General features: G+C 43.6%; 1 protein-coding gene across 1 annotated transcript in view; it reads left to right on the forward strand.

The window, feature by feature from the left end:
- smpd3 (sphingomyelin phosphodiesterase 3) overlaps positions 1 to 11,647 on the forward strand; it is a 36,640-nt gene extending 24,993 nt beyond the window's left edge. Inside the window, 4 exon segments of the mRNA XM_066658954.1 lie at positions 2,516 to 2,605; positions 8,022 to 8,085; positions 9,286 to 9,448; positions 10,458 to 11,647. Coding sequence (XP_066515051.1) covers positions 2,516 to 2,605; positions 8,022 to 8,085; positions 9,286 to 9,448; positions 10,458 to 10,559 — 419 coding nt within the window. The 3' untranslated portion in view covers positions 10,560 to 11,647.
- Positions 11,648 to 14,676: the final 3,029 nt, after the last annotated feature.

The following is a 14,676-nucleotide window of genomic DNA, read 5'->3' on the forward strand; positions in this document are numbered from 1 at the left end:
GCTCTGTCTGAACTGTCTCTCAGTTCAAAGCCTGTCTTAATCTCCGGCTGAGAAAGGGGCCGTGAAGTTGCTGATGAAGCTTCTGTGGCCGTGTCCAGTTCAGCACGACTGGACTGGATTGATCAGCTTAATTAAGTGGATCACGCTGTGGCCTCCCTCCGCTCGGCTGGAAAAGCTAGCACTGTTAGCGATGCTAATCCCTCAATTTGCCTCCGCTTGCACTCAGGTCAGCGTTTCTCGCTCAAAGATGTCAGAAGATGAAAGAATGACTTGCGCTCATAAATATATCATCCTCCAGGGATCAGTCCCTTCTCTTCAGTCAGCCATTTTCTCCAGGGATTCTTCTTCATGTTACAAAACATTCATTAGACTGACACCTAGTGGCCTGGATGTGTAAATACATTCTGTCGCTGCACAGTGTGTGTCGCTCGTGCTCTAGTCCTTCATCAGTGACACAGGATGCTGTCGGCTGGATGTTTTTGGTCGGTGGACTGTTCTCAGTCCAGACACTGAGGGGTTTAAAAACTCCAGCAGCACTGCTGTGTCTGATCCACTCTACACCAGCACAACACACACTAACACACCACCACCACGTCAGTGTCACTGCAGCGCTGAGAATGATCCACCACCACATCACACCTGCTCTGTGGGGGTCCTGACAAACAGCAAGGTGCTAGGGGTAACCAAAGTATGCAGAGCAACAGATAGACTACAGTCTGTATTTGTAAAACAGAGCAAATGAGGTAATGCTTTAAAAGTGCACTAAGCAATTTCACCAGTTTCCTCTTCCTACCTGCTGAGCCACAAGAGGTTTCACATCCTGTATCTGACCAGTGACTAGTACGCTAGTCAAGGCGCCCTCCAGAGGCCAAGCAGGTGAACTACAACAACAAAGACACCCACCGTGACCCGTGATGCAGTTTTCCAGACTGGATTCCTCAGCCTCACAATGAACCTGTGAACAGTGAGTGGATTGTACCTGGCCCCTGGGGTCCTATCAGTGGAAACGTATAGATAGAGGAACTCTAACCACTGCGGAGGACGTGTGGATAGCTTCCTTTATATCAGAGCTGTGTTTCTTTAGATTTCTTTTTGACCCACCGGAGAGTCACATCCTGTAAGAGAACATGCTGTAAATGACCAAGGACACAAAGTACCACTGATGTGAAGCAGCACCCCCTTGTGGAACTGTCACAACATTGTGAACAGTGAGTGAGTGAGTTAAAGGCACAGATGACGTAGACACAAAAAAGAACTTTACACTAGGAACTGTGATATTACACTAATCCCAGTACTTTCCAAGTGACATTTGCATTTGTAAAATGTCTCACATTATTTGCATTGATTTGCCAGTGTGTGTGTGTGTGTGTGTGTGTGTGTCCTGATGAAGGCTTGAGTAAGTCACACCACCTCAACACATTCTTTATCACGTTTTTTATTAATAGACTTCTTTAAAACCAGGAGGTTATTGTTCTCCGGGGAATTATTTTTGTGACGGACATGGATCGCTTTATCTTTGCAATTCTTATGTGAAACTCTCTCTCTCTTTGAATCTGTGAAGTATAAATATGAAATACACCACACTGCATGTGTGTTCTTGCCCTGGACCCGCCGTGAGCTCTGTACTTTGGCCCAGAAGCCAAACATTTCAAACGCCTCTGCTGCAGACTTCTAAATCACTAAATAAAGAGAATGAAGAGGCGACGTGAAGCAGGCGTCGAGGCTAAAGAAGGAAACTCAAAACACTGATCAACACACAATAGATGTATTTCCTAATGATTTTTTATAGCTGCAGCTTTTAAATAATCCTAAAAATCTCCCTCGAAGCAAGAGTGAGAACCACCGAGAGGAAGCAGGACTCTAAAGGGGAACTCACCACAAAACAATAACAACAACAAGAGCAATGCCAATCAGTGATGGACTGAGTATGAATATAAAACCCTGGATATGGATTAGAGAACGGAATGGAGCCTCTTATTGGAGCAAGTGTACAGAAGAACCAATGAAAACCAATGAATCTGAATGTGCAGTTTTACAGTGCTGTGTAATTGGACTAATGAACCAATAGGAATGTCTCATAATAACTTTGAAGATAATACTGTGTACAGTAATGATTTCCATTGTATATATGCAATACAAATATTTCATCTCTCTCTCTCTCTCTCTCTCTCTCTCTCTCTCTCTCTCTCTCTCTCTTTCTTTCTCTATCTCTCACTCTCTTTGTCTCTCTCTCTCTTTCTCACTCTCTTTCTGTCTCTCTCTTTTTCTTTCTCTCTTTCTCTCTCTCTCTCTCTCTTTCTTTCTCTCTCTCTTTCTCTCTCTCTCTCTCTCTCTCTTTCTCTTTCTCACTCTCTCTCTCTCTCGCTCTCTTTGTCTCTATCTCTCTTTCTCTCTCTCTCTCTCTCTTTCTCTCTCACTCTGTCTCCCTCTCTCTCTCTATCTCTCTCTTTCTCTGTCTCTCTCTCTTTCTTTCTCTCTTTCTCTCTCTCTCTCTCTCCCTCTCTCTCTCTCTCAGAGGATAAAATGGAGCAGCAGCATGCTATTTTTACGCAGTACAGAGACCCGTGTCGTCTGGGGCCTGGCGAGGACAAGCAGTGGGCTCTGGGTGAGTCTGCACTCTCCTGATTACAGCCATTACTGCCCAGCCACCGTCGTGCGTTTCAGCCTCAGACTCTGACCCTTTTTTCACGAACAGAGTCATCACACCAGCTTTTAGCTCACAGTCACCTTCAGAGAGCAGGGGGCAAACCAGCACAGAGCCCTAAACCTAGAGCAGCCTCACGGCACACACTGCTGCAGTCTTACACAGACGTTAGGGTCTAGGTCTAAAGTCCAAGGTTTGTTTCTAGTCTTTTCAGCTCCGGAGGAAGGGTGGTCAGATACAGGAGCAGGTCTGTGCAGTGGGTGGGGGTCCATGGGAATTACAGGTCCTGTGTTTCCAGACTCCACAGGAATTTAATTTCCATGTGGTATTTAAACAACATTACAGCTACTTGCTGCACATTGGGAAACCACGGGGGTTACAGGGTTCAGTCGAGTGGGTTCAGTCCACTCTGAAAATGCACTGAGATCTCTGATGGATAAATAAGTGAAATCAGATTATAATTACATCTGAAACCACAGCGACGCTCTTATGTCAGTGTACACTCGGACACGCCGTCAGTAATCAGCAGTGAGCATGTGAGTTTCATATGAACCCACGCAGTCTTGTTTGAGTAAGCACTGTCTAGTTTTGAGACCTTCGTGTTGTGCATTGAGTTTCTGTTACACTTTTTATTATTGCTTTGAGTTTAATACACTTTAAAAATCTCTAATACTTAATCTTGCCCAGTTACAGCTTTTCAAGAAACTTTTATAAACTCTTAAAAAGGCAGTGGGCAAAGAAGCTAAGGGTTTAGCCTCCGTTTGAGTTTGCTGTGAGATAAGGGGGAACCCCACGCCTGAAATGCCCCTCGTATGAGAGAGTGAACCCACATCAAACACAAAAACACACACATACACCACACAAACCCCCCAAACAACAACATTAAACCCCTTAAAACAACCCCCAAAACAACCTAAAGGGCATACGCAGAGCTTGATCAACTGACGTGCACTTTGCAGATGTTGAAAATTTCCAGGCGAAAACATTTCAGTCAATCTGTTCATCCTTGACGTGGTTTGACATGTTTTTATATTCTATGTTTTGAGTAGTTTAGTTTAGAACACACCACACTCCTCACAGACAGTCACCCGGAGGAAACCCACGCAGACACAGGGAGAACACACCACACTCCTCACAGACAGTCACCCGGAGGAAACCCACGCAGACACAGGGAGAACACACCACACTCCTCACAGACAGTCACCCGGAGGAAACCCACGCAGACACAGGGAGAACACACCACACTCCTCACAGACAGTCACCCGGAGGAAACCCACGCAGACACAGGGAGAACACACCACACTCCTCACAGACAGTCACCCGGAGGAAACCCACGCAGACACAGAGAGAACACACCACACTCCTCACAGACAGTCACCCGGAGTAAACCCACGCAGACACAGGGAGAACACACCACACTCCTCACAGACAGTCACCCGGAGTAAACCCACGCAGACACAGGGAGAACACACCACACTCCTCACAGACAGTCACCCGGAGCGGGAATCGAACCCACAACCTCCAGGACCCTGGAGCTGTGTGACTGCGACACCTACCTGCTGCTCCACCGTGCTGCCCTTAGTTTTCTTACTCTACTCTAGGTTATATGCTCTTCTAATTCATCTGTTTTTAATAATGAAATCCTAGGATATAAGAAACGAGTGTGTTGAAATGCACTTAATAATCTACTTCAGACAAAACAGAATTTGACAATGATTAATTCAGCACTTCAGTTAGTGTTTATGAGTCGAGCAGTGATCTGATGTATTTTGAGAAATCCACCACAGCACATGAGGCATCATTCAGACTTGGTGTAGTTTTTTCATAAACAGAATGTAGAAAGAGATTAAAAATAGTACAAATCGTCAGGAAACAATGTCAGCCCAGGGTTTTCCACAGTGTAAAAGACAGTATATGAATGTTTTTGAGTGGTTATATAACTACCCTCGGTCACTACTCATTTCTGTAAAGATGAACTTCACTGTGTAGCTCAGATTGCTTGCTTTGTGCAGCCAAGCCTCGCTGTTCCTCATTCAGATTTAAAGAAGTGCCCTCTCTCTCAGCACAGGAGGATGTTTATCATCAAAACTAAAATAAAACTGTGGCTTGATATAAAACCACTTCATTGTTCAGCTGTAAAGAAGGTGCTGTGGCTCTAAAGCCTCTCAATTCCCTTTGAATGACTCTTTCTGGGAAACTTTTCCAATTAAAACTTCATGTGGACACAGAAGCATGACATCTCCAGGACCCTCTTGACCCCCTAAGGCTCCTGAAGGGTTCTTCAAAGCAATTTGCGTGTGTGTGTGTGTGTGTGTGTGTGTGTGTGTGTGTGTGTGTGTAGGACCTCTCTCTCAGAGCAGAATTAGCCGTGGCTCTGCTCTCCGCAGATGGTGTGTGAGATGAGCTGGCAGGAAACGAAGATGCTGGCCTTCCCAGCATGCTTTGCCACCACACTGAGCAGAGAGAAGGCTCCTAATGGCGGCGAGCGCGGGTTTGTGGCTGGTGTCCAGTCCTCTGCAGCGCTGCCCTCCTCCATGTCCATACACTCACAGGAGCAGGGCTGGAGCCGAGGAATTAAGATGGCTGCCAATGCTTCTGGAAAGGTCTCAGAATAAAAGAAAAAAAAGGGAAAAAAAAGTTTACCCTGTTTGTCTTAGCTTGTGTTTTTTTACCAAACTGGACAAATGTTGATGGATATTTTAGAACAACTATTTAAAACATCCTCCTTTAATTTAAATACAGCTTCCAATTGTGATGTTCCACTGTCCCTTAAGAGGGAGAGTAGAGCCTCTGCCACTGCCACTTCGGGCTCAGCACGGCAGAAACTGCACTATGTATCTTTTGGAGGAGAGTAGAGGGTACCCTGAGGGTAGTTACCTTAGTGAGAGAGAGAGTTCTCTGGGGGCTGGTGGGAGAAAACCCACACAGACACAGGGAGAACACACCACACTCCTCACAGACAGTCACCCGGAGGAAACCCACGCAGACACAGAGAGAACACAGTCACCTGGAGGAATTAATGAATGAAAATGAGCAGCCAATAAGCACAACTCTTTTTACAAAATAGAGAATATGTTCAAAGCTTCAACCAAAAAATAAAAAAAAAACTCAAGTTAAAATACAGTTTTAAAGTGCAATTACTCAACAAGCTCAAACATGCTAACATTTGTAGGCTACGCTATGACTTTGCCTACCTCCTTTGGCATAATGCTAGCTGTTCCCTCACATTAATAGTGCAGCACTAATGCTGTAAACGGTAAATGAAAGTTAATACATATTTATAAGTGTGACTCCTGGTGGCACTTTCTCTCACTGTTCGAGACATTCACTAAAGAGTTTCAGAACTGCTGGAACTGGCACAGAGCTCAACGTTACAGAAACAAGAAATAAAATGCAGTGCGTGGGGTCTGCAGAACTGGGACGGAGGCCAACTGACCTCAAGCTTTCACCAGACATGATGCATACAGGTTGCCAGATAGACTGCAACACAGTGTGTGTGTGTTTGTCTTAATCGTGGCTGGGAGCATATCAAAGATCAATCAGTGATGAACTGAAAATCAGCCACATTGTTCTGCTGTTATATCGTCCCCAAAGTGAGATTCCACACTAAAGTCTTGGCTTTTTCAACTCAAACTGTTTATTTTTGGTAACAGAAGAATTCAAAGTTCAAACAGTGTGGATTTTCTCCATCTTTAAATGCAAGGCACGTCATGGAACAGATTCAAAATTCACTCAGTCATATTTACATTATATACATCACTCACGCATGGTTAGTGTAGCCCCCTCCAGGGTGTGTTCCCGCCTTGCGCCCAATGATTCCAGGTAGGCTCTGGACCCACCGCGACCCTGAACTGGAAAAGGGTTACAGATAATGAATGAACAAACGAATGAATGAACGAATGAATGAATGGTTAGTATACAATTTCCAACAGATTGGCACCCCTCAACACACGCCTCACAGTTGTTTGAATCTAATGTAAAATGTGTAATACATTGTTTATCAGATCTTAAAAACAATAGCTGCCATTTCCTCTGTGTGACAATGACACAATTTAAATAACAGAGATACACAACTCGAACAAACCTCTTGGACACTTGGTCGTTTAGTTTCTCCAGAGATCAATTATTTAATACGTAGTTTTTGCTGAATCACTGGGGACGACTTCAGTTGTTTAGAAATAGCACTCCAAGAGTTTAATCTCCTCTAATCGAAGTGTTGGACTTTGTTTAACTTCTAAAATAATTAGCAGCAGCGCCACAGAGTCCCCTTTCACTGATTCAGCGCTTTTTAACGTACATTATACTCTACAAACCGTGCACGTGAGCAGCGTAACATCCGTGTTCATGGAAACGAAGCATTTCTCCCAGAAAGTTGTTGTAATTACAGGTTTATTTCCTTTGTGAGTTACTGGAACACAGCACAAAAAACTGAAAAATAAATCTAAATATTGATATAATTTCAAATACAAAATAATTGGCACCTTTTCAAAATTGCGGATCAATGACTTTATTTCAAGCGTGTGACGCTCATCTGGACTCAGTGTCTGTGTGGGACACACTGTGGAGAACAGAAAGAGGAGAACAGAACCCAGATATCAATGATCTCGAACACATGAACACATCTCACACAATCTCAGGGTCACATCTCCATCTCCAGAAGGTTGTGGACGTCTTGATTGCGCTGCACGCTGTGGACGGAGGAGCATGGAGATCTCTGGAGATGGAGATGTGACCCTGAGATTGTGTGAGATGTGTTCAGTGTCTTGAAGATGATCAGTGACGCAGAAGAGGAACTGACTGCTATAAAAAAGCACCGTAGCTGGTCGGGCAAAGAGAGAGGGAGGAAGAAAGAGAGGAAGTGAGAGAGTGACCTGTGAGAGTAATGTAAAATCTCCCTGAGGGTAGTTACCTTAGTGAGAGATAGAGAAGTGTAAGTGTGAGTCACGGTGTCCTCTGGGGGCTGGTGGGCGTCGTTCTCGGGAGGATTGGATGCAGGAGGATGTCAGATCAGTGCTCTGTAATGACTGGAGAGTCTCACCGAGGCGCCGAGTGTTTGAGCCGAGAGAAGATTAATGCAGAGAACACATGCAAACGCAGACGGATAAATATAACACACCAGAGATGAGTCACCGTCCAGTGGCTGTACAGTCAGCAGTCGATACCAAACCTTTTTTCTCCATTTAACTCCATTTCTGCAGCTGTATTTCATCTGATTTATTTCTTCAGTCGCAGTCTGAAATCATCACATGCCTTTTACACTGTTACACTTCCATTCAAACGTCATCAACAGGTTAATGCTGCAAAACTACTACTCAGAATAATACATAATAACAGTGTGTGTGTGTGTGTGTGTGTGTGTGTGTGTGGTGTCTAACAGGTACCTTGTTGGACACAAGTGGTCTTTATGATGAGGAGGTCAGCTCACCCGAGAGTCTGCAGAAGTAAGTGACTCCCACATACACACACACACTTGATTGTTAACGAGCATTGTGGGGACATCACATTAGATAGATAGATAGATAGATAGATAGATAGATAGATAGATAGACAGACAGACAGACAGATAGACAATAGATAGATAGACAGATAGACAGACAGACAGACAGATAGACAATAGATAGACAATAGATAGATAGACAGACAGACAAATACTTTATTGATCCCCAGGGGAAATTAAAGATAGACTTGCATTCAGTTTGGTGAGGCTTTTTTGGAGACAATCTGTGGACACACACAGACACTCACACACATACACTCATCTCACACAAACACCCAGTGTTCCCCTCTAAAGTGTGCACTCATGCATTCAGTCAGTAATGTGTCAATTTCTAACACACTCCTGGTCAAACAACACGTCCCCGTCGACTTTCTGAGTGAAAACAAGTGGAGGTTCTCTACTCTGAATGTGGCCTTTTATTCTGTAAATTGTCTCTCTGCCCACAGTTGTGAGTGTGTGAGTGACTGGGTGAGTGTGTGATACCCTGCTCAGTGTGTGTTTCCTAGTGGGCTCCAAAACCCACTGTGACCCTAATTAGCATTTACAGAAGAAGAATGAATGAATGTTAGTTTTTGTTCATCTTCTGAATTCAATAAAACAACAACAGGAAATGTTCCTCTAATGTTTACCTTTCTTGATTTGTCTATTTCAGCAAATACACCGTAACTGTGCATTAAACGTGCAGAAGTGTGTTCTCTTTAGAGGAAGTGAACGAAGCATGCCACTTAAATGGGGGGCTCCCAAACCCTCTTGTGTTTATTTGCTCTGAAAAAAGGACTAATGTGTATATTTACCATACATTACCCTTCTATGTGATCAATGAGTCTTTAGTTCAGAACACTCTAACCATACACTCTATAGCCAACTGTTTATTTATTTTAATGGCCAAAATATTCAAGTAAAATGGGGTCTGACATTGCCCCACAGCCCTGTGCCACAGGGCCCTCTAGTCGACACTTGGCATTGAGCATGGTGACCTCTGAGCCTACTGAATACACCAATTACTCGTCTACAGCTACTCTATTCATTATTACTACTGCGTTAGTGTTAGGTTTCATCATTACTGTTGTTTTATAAACAAGATCTAGCTCATCCTGCACGTACTCCATGCTCATCTCAACCCGTGTGTGTTTGTCGTCCTCAGGGTAATGGAGAATGAAGAAGGCAGAAAGGAATACTTGGTTTTTCCAGCCAGCAAGAACCAGTGTCCCAACCAGAAAGGTCGCAAGATCCCGCTTAAAGGGAACGGCCGCAGGATCGACTACATCCTGTACAAAGAGGAAGGCCTGCAGCCAGACTGGAAAGTGGTCAGTTCTCATTTACACTCCACTTCCCTTGTGCCACAGTTGCGGTCAGTAATGCCCCATTTAATCCTGTTCAGTTTCATCAAACATAAATGATTACATTAAATGCACATTTTTCCTGATCGCTGGTCCATTTTCCATTACAACTTGTGGCTGATTATTCTCTGACGGAACGTATTCTCTAGTGCAGTCTTCAGAATGAGCTCTTAGGCCATCAACTTAATATTAATAAATAAATACATATATACCCTCGCATCAGGCCTCTATACAGGAAGAACAACACTGTTCATGTATGTACTCTTAACTCTACGCTGCCACACTGTGGCCTGGACCAGGAACTACATCGTTCAAAATGAATGAAAAAAGCGTTAGATGCATTCGTATAAAGCTTTATGACATAGGCATTCATTCATTCACCTGTAACTGCTTCATCGGTGTGTGTCCAGAGCCTAGGGAAACCTTATATTTATATTAATTTATTAATTATTAATTTATATTTATTATTAAAGTGACAATCCTGTTTGTAATGTCTTAAGTCCACTATATTTTGATGCCTTGGTGTCATACCCACTGTATTTTTAAGGGGCTGTAACAGGTTACATGCCCCCCCTCACGTGCCCTGCGTAAGACCACAACAAACACTGAGAACTCGAGGGTTGGTAAACGAATGGTGCAAGATTAAAATCAATGACACGTAAGGGGAAAAAACCGTGGCCCTTGTTCTTTCTAAAAATGACTGGCCTTTAATGAGGAAGGCCCCCCCAGAGAGCACAGCACTTGGTAACCCCCGCTTGGCATTGAGCATGGGGACCTCCAGCGTGCCATGTCAGGTTATCAAAGGAGAATATACAAGCTGCATGCGTGTGTGTGTGTGTGTGTGTGTGCCGTTGAATGTCTAGGTCCACCCTGGTTGACCATAAAGCAGCTGAACTCCTTGTTTGAAGCACTTATTTGGATTGGTGTTGGACATGGCTTGAGTTTTAACACACGTCTCTCTCTCTCTCTCTTTCAGGACATTGAGGAGTTCAGTTTCATCACTCAGCTGTCCGGCCTGACCGACCACCTCTCTGTGGCCGCGAGGCTTGCCGTCTCTACAGGAGAAGAGGAGTCTTAGGACCCAGCTGATATTTAACCCAATGCCATGAACAGAGAGAGAGAGAGAGAGAGAGAGAGAGAGACAGAGAGAGAGAGAGTAAAAGGTGATAGAGAGTTACGACTGTGTGACGTTCTTGAAGCATGTTTCATACGACCCTGTCACAACACAGGGCCACGGCGACATACGCCCACACCTACCCACACAACCCCTCCCCCACACACACACACACATACACACACACACACACTCAAACCCTGTGAAAACGTGTGCTCTGTTTGCAAGCAGAGACAAAAAACCGTGATCTCACTCTCTCTCACTTCCTCTACTGTTGGGACTCTCCACAAACCTAGAACGAGAGTTCCTCGCTGTTAACTATCACTCTCCTCTGCTTTTCTGACACTTCTGTGCGGCCTTGCGCAGGGAGGCGGAGCCATCTTACTGGTGCCACGACCCGGGAATAAAAAATAAAAGTCTTTCAGGGATAAAGAAGACTGCATGAGAGAAAGCCTAGAACCATAGTATTACACGCCCTGCCACTTTAAAGTAAACACACACAAACACCGTCATGCTACTTTCACCTTTACCCTTTAGCCTTTAGCCTTTAGCCCTGTCCAGGAACTCTAGTGAGACGTGGCTTTCTTTTCTAACCGCTTTCTAGAGCTTTCTATGAGCAGTCTCTGTAGGGAGTGTGTTTACTGAGCTCTGAGTAACTCTCCTGTTAGCATGGGCTGTGGCTAGCTGACTACAGCTAGCTAATGAACTACAGTCAGGGTATATCATTTATAATCAGAGGTGGGTTAGTCATTTATTATTGTTTACTCAAGTTAATGTTCTGAAAACACTTTTATTTCTACTCACATACATTAGCGAGAGAAGGAACCTAATGTTTAAACTGTTACGTTTTAGCCGTGTACGCGGCGTTCGCTAAGCGCTGGGTGTGGATATAATCCACTGACACTGCAGGTAATTTCATGATGTTTCTAGGCAGTGGCGCTTTCTAATGGAATAGAAACATCAGCTCCTTCCCATTATTACTTTTGTTGAAATATCTACAAAAACTAAACCATTCTAAATAACACAACTATTCTGATGATACGGTAAAGACTTTTTTTAAAGAATCTTTTTTATCTTCAGGCCATTTAAAAGCTAATTGCTAATTAGAGCTAATTAGAGCTAAGTGTTTAGAATTTAAAGGAACAGTAAGTAGTATTTTTACCCTAAAATTACCATTTCAAAATCTCTGTGAAGCTTCACTGACCTGTAATAATGAGAATAGAACTTCCTGGGTTCAGCACTGCGGAACCTACCCTGTGCAACTTCCTCCACCTCCCCCTTGATTTTGGACATTGCTGAAAATGTGATTACACTTTGCAAATGTAGAGGGAGCCCAGGAGCAAAAATAGCTTACTTACTGCTCCTTAAAGAGTGATTACATTAAAACTAAATTAAAATATAATTCATTTTATATTTGTTTTACTTAATAACAATACAGAGAACGTAGTGAACGCCCCTCATGTATTTAGATATTATTCCTTATATGTCATTTTATATTCGAGGGTCTGCTGCTTTGTGATTGGATCACGCCACTGATATTAGCTTTCTATTTTGGTTCAAAGTGATCCAAAAGTCGAGAACAGTCTTCTACACAAGTCCCCGCAGTTCTAAAAGGAACCCAGTGCTAAAGTAATTTGTTGAGCTGCTCGTTTTGAGCTGATGTATTTTGGGAAGGTATTGTTCCTCTATTTTATGAGTTGGAGTAGGTTTCCTTGAGTGTGAGTTTAGGATATTTTACCCACCTCTGTCTCATTGCCACAGGAGGCTCAGTAGTGCTCCAGTCCATGTGCACAGTAGGAAAAGGGCAGTCTTACACCATGTGCATTGCCCCGGGTTGTTTGAACTGTTTCTGGATCAGTGTGCATGTCCCTGAATGTGCACAGCTGTGGATCTGCTGGCTGCATCTTCAAGCCTGAAAACCTGAAAGTGACTCACAATCACAGACTCTCTCTTTCTCTCTCTCTCTCTCTCACACACACACACACACATTCTCAGTATTGCTCTGGCTCCACTTGTTTACTATTCTCACTCTGAGCGAGCTGGTGGCACCCGTGCAAATGTTTACACTCCTGTTAATGTACTACAGGCAACACTATTGAGGACGATCGAGGACTGAACTTTTATTTTCTGTGCTGTCTCTTCATCTGTCACCTAGTTGCTTTTATACTCTCTTAAGACCTCTTTCTAAACGATCCTTATTATTATTATTACTATTATTATTGTGTTCTTCTGACACATGCAGTGTTTCCCGTATTGGCCACGGTGCTGACAGTCAGAAACAAAAGGATGGACGCACCACATATCGCCGTCCCACTGACCTCCACGTTCATGTCCTAATCAGGAATTGCCAAAACAGTGCCACAGCCTTTTTAGGGCTCTATTTATAAACTAAGAGCAGGAAAAACACATGTAATGGATGTTATCTAGTTGTGTAGTGTTCAGTTGATTTCGTGGCCCTTGTAGCAGTTCCTAATTGGGGCTTTCTTTTATTTGTTTTTTTTTAATTCCAGGATGGTTTACTTACTTACTTTTAAATATTGATTTGAATCGTTTTATTAAAGGACGCTTAAAGGATCAATACATCATTTTCCCAAACAATATTCACAGTGGAATGAAAAGTCAAGTTGCTGTGTAGGCCCTGAATGAACTAATTTAACCTCCACACAGTGGGTCCCCTACGTAGGGGCAGCCTTGTTTAGGGTTCTGACACATCCAGGCCACTAGATGATAACGTGATGACAAATCATTGGAGAAAATGACTTATTGCACCTTTAATCGCGTTTGAGTTTCAGTGTGCACCATTGTAAATGCCTAATCCCATAAATGCCTATAGATCAATGGTGTGAAACATCGGTTCGTTGACATGTCGGCACCTGTTGCTCCTTTTCTACTTTCAGGTGAATTCATCATCCACCCGTTTGCCTCTGATGGGGGCGGATATTTCATTTAAAATCAGTGACTCCTTTATACTGAGGACAGGGCGGAGCTGTGGGCAGCTGGCTCAGCCAATAATGTGAGCTGGGGCCCTGAGTACCCGCCCACTGAGGCCAAATCTAAATAGTGAATCTAAAAAAGAATCTTAATGTAACCTAAAACAAATATTTTTACCTCGGAAAAGTATATGATATCATTTTGTAGATATAGCTTAATTTGTATAGCACTTCCTGTGCATTTCTTAGCTTTCTCATTCAGAGTGCTCTGAAAGCACCATCAGGAAAGCTGAACCTTTAGGTGGCATTGAATTGTAATATAAATTAGGCCATAGTAGAGCATGTGTTTGTTAAACGCTGTAGGGTTTGGCACCGTCAAACGGCCTCTCCACAGAGGTCCAATCAAAAAAGCAGCTGCCTTTTTCACTTTGCAGTGTCCTCTCTTACTACGCTGGTAGCCTCTGGGTTTCTAGATGATTTCTGGTTGTAATTTAGTGAGTTAAAGCCAGTTTAGACACTTCCCATGTGTCGCACAGCTGTGGAAAACACTGCACCAAAAGACTACATTTCCCATGACACATTGCTCTGCTTTTTTGCTGTTTTTAGGAGTTTGAGATCTAGTGTAGAGTGCTTTTCCTGTTTTGAAGTAACTGAGAGACTGGCCCTGAATTGTGGCGAGAGACTTCTTCTTGAGCCTTTGCTGTGAACAATCCCAGTCTTAATCTTAATCCCAGCCTTGATCCCATCCTCATGGTCAGTGACGGCCAAATCCTTCATCAGAACAAAGCTGTAACCTACAAAGACAAAGAAGGAAAAGAACATTTAAGCCCTTTCCTCCCTTCAAACGTTTGCTTCGGCCAGGAATTTGTGGAACAAATGGACACAGATCTGAAGCTCTGCTCAAGACAATTCATGCTGTGCTGGTCGCTGAAAACACACGGCAATAACCCAACCCCGAACCCTCACTAGGCACTAGGTCAATGGCTGGTTTAGTGCAGAGGATAGCTACGCTGCTCCTGGGTTCTGTTCACAAGTGTTTAAGAAAGACTCCCTACGTTGTGTAAATTTACCACGTTGGTGTCTTTACTCTCTTCCCATTGGTTGGACCACTTTGTGTAACTGGAAGAGAGAGAAATGGGATGGTCGTTATG

This window comes from Hoplias malabaricus, unplaced genomic scaffold (assembly GCF_029633855.1).
Source record: "Hoplias malabaricus isolate fHopMal1 unplaced genomic scaffold, fHopMal1.hap1 scaffold_115, whole genome shotgun sequence".
In the NCBI taxonomy this organism is placed as follows: domain Eukaryota; kingdom Metazoa; phylum Chordata; class Actinopteri; order Characiformes; family Erythrinidae; genus Hoplias; species Hoplias malabaricus.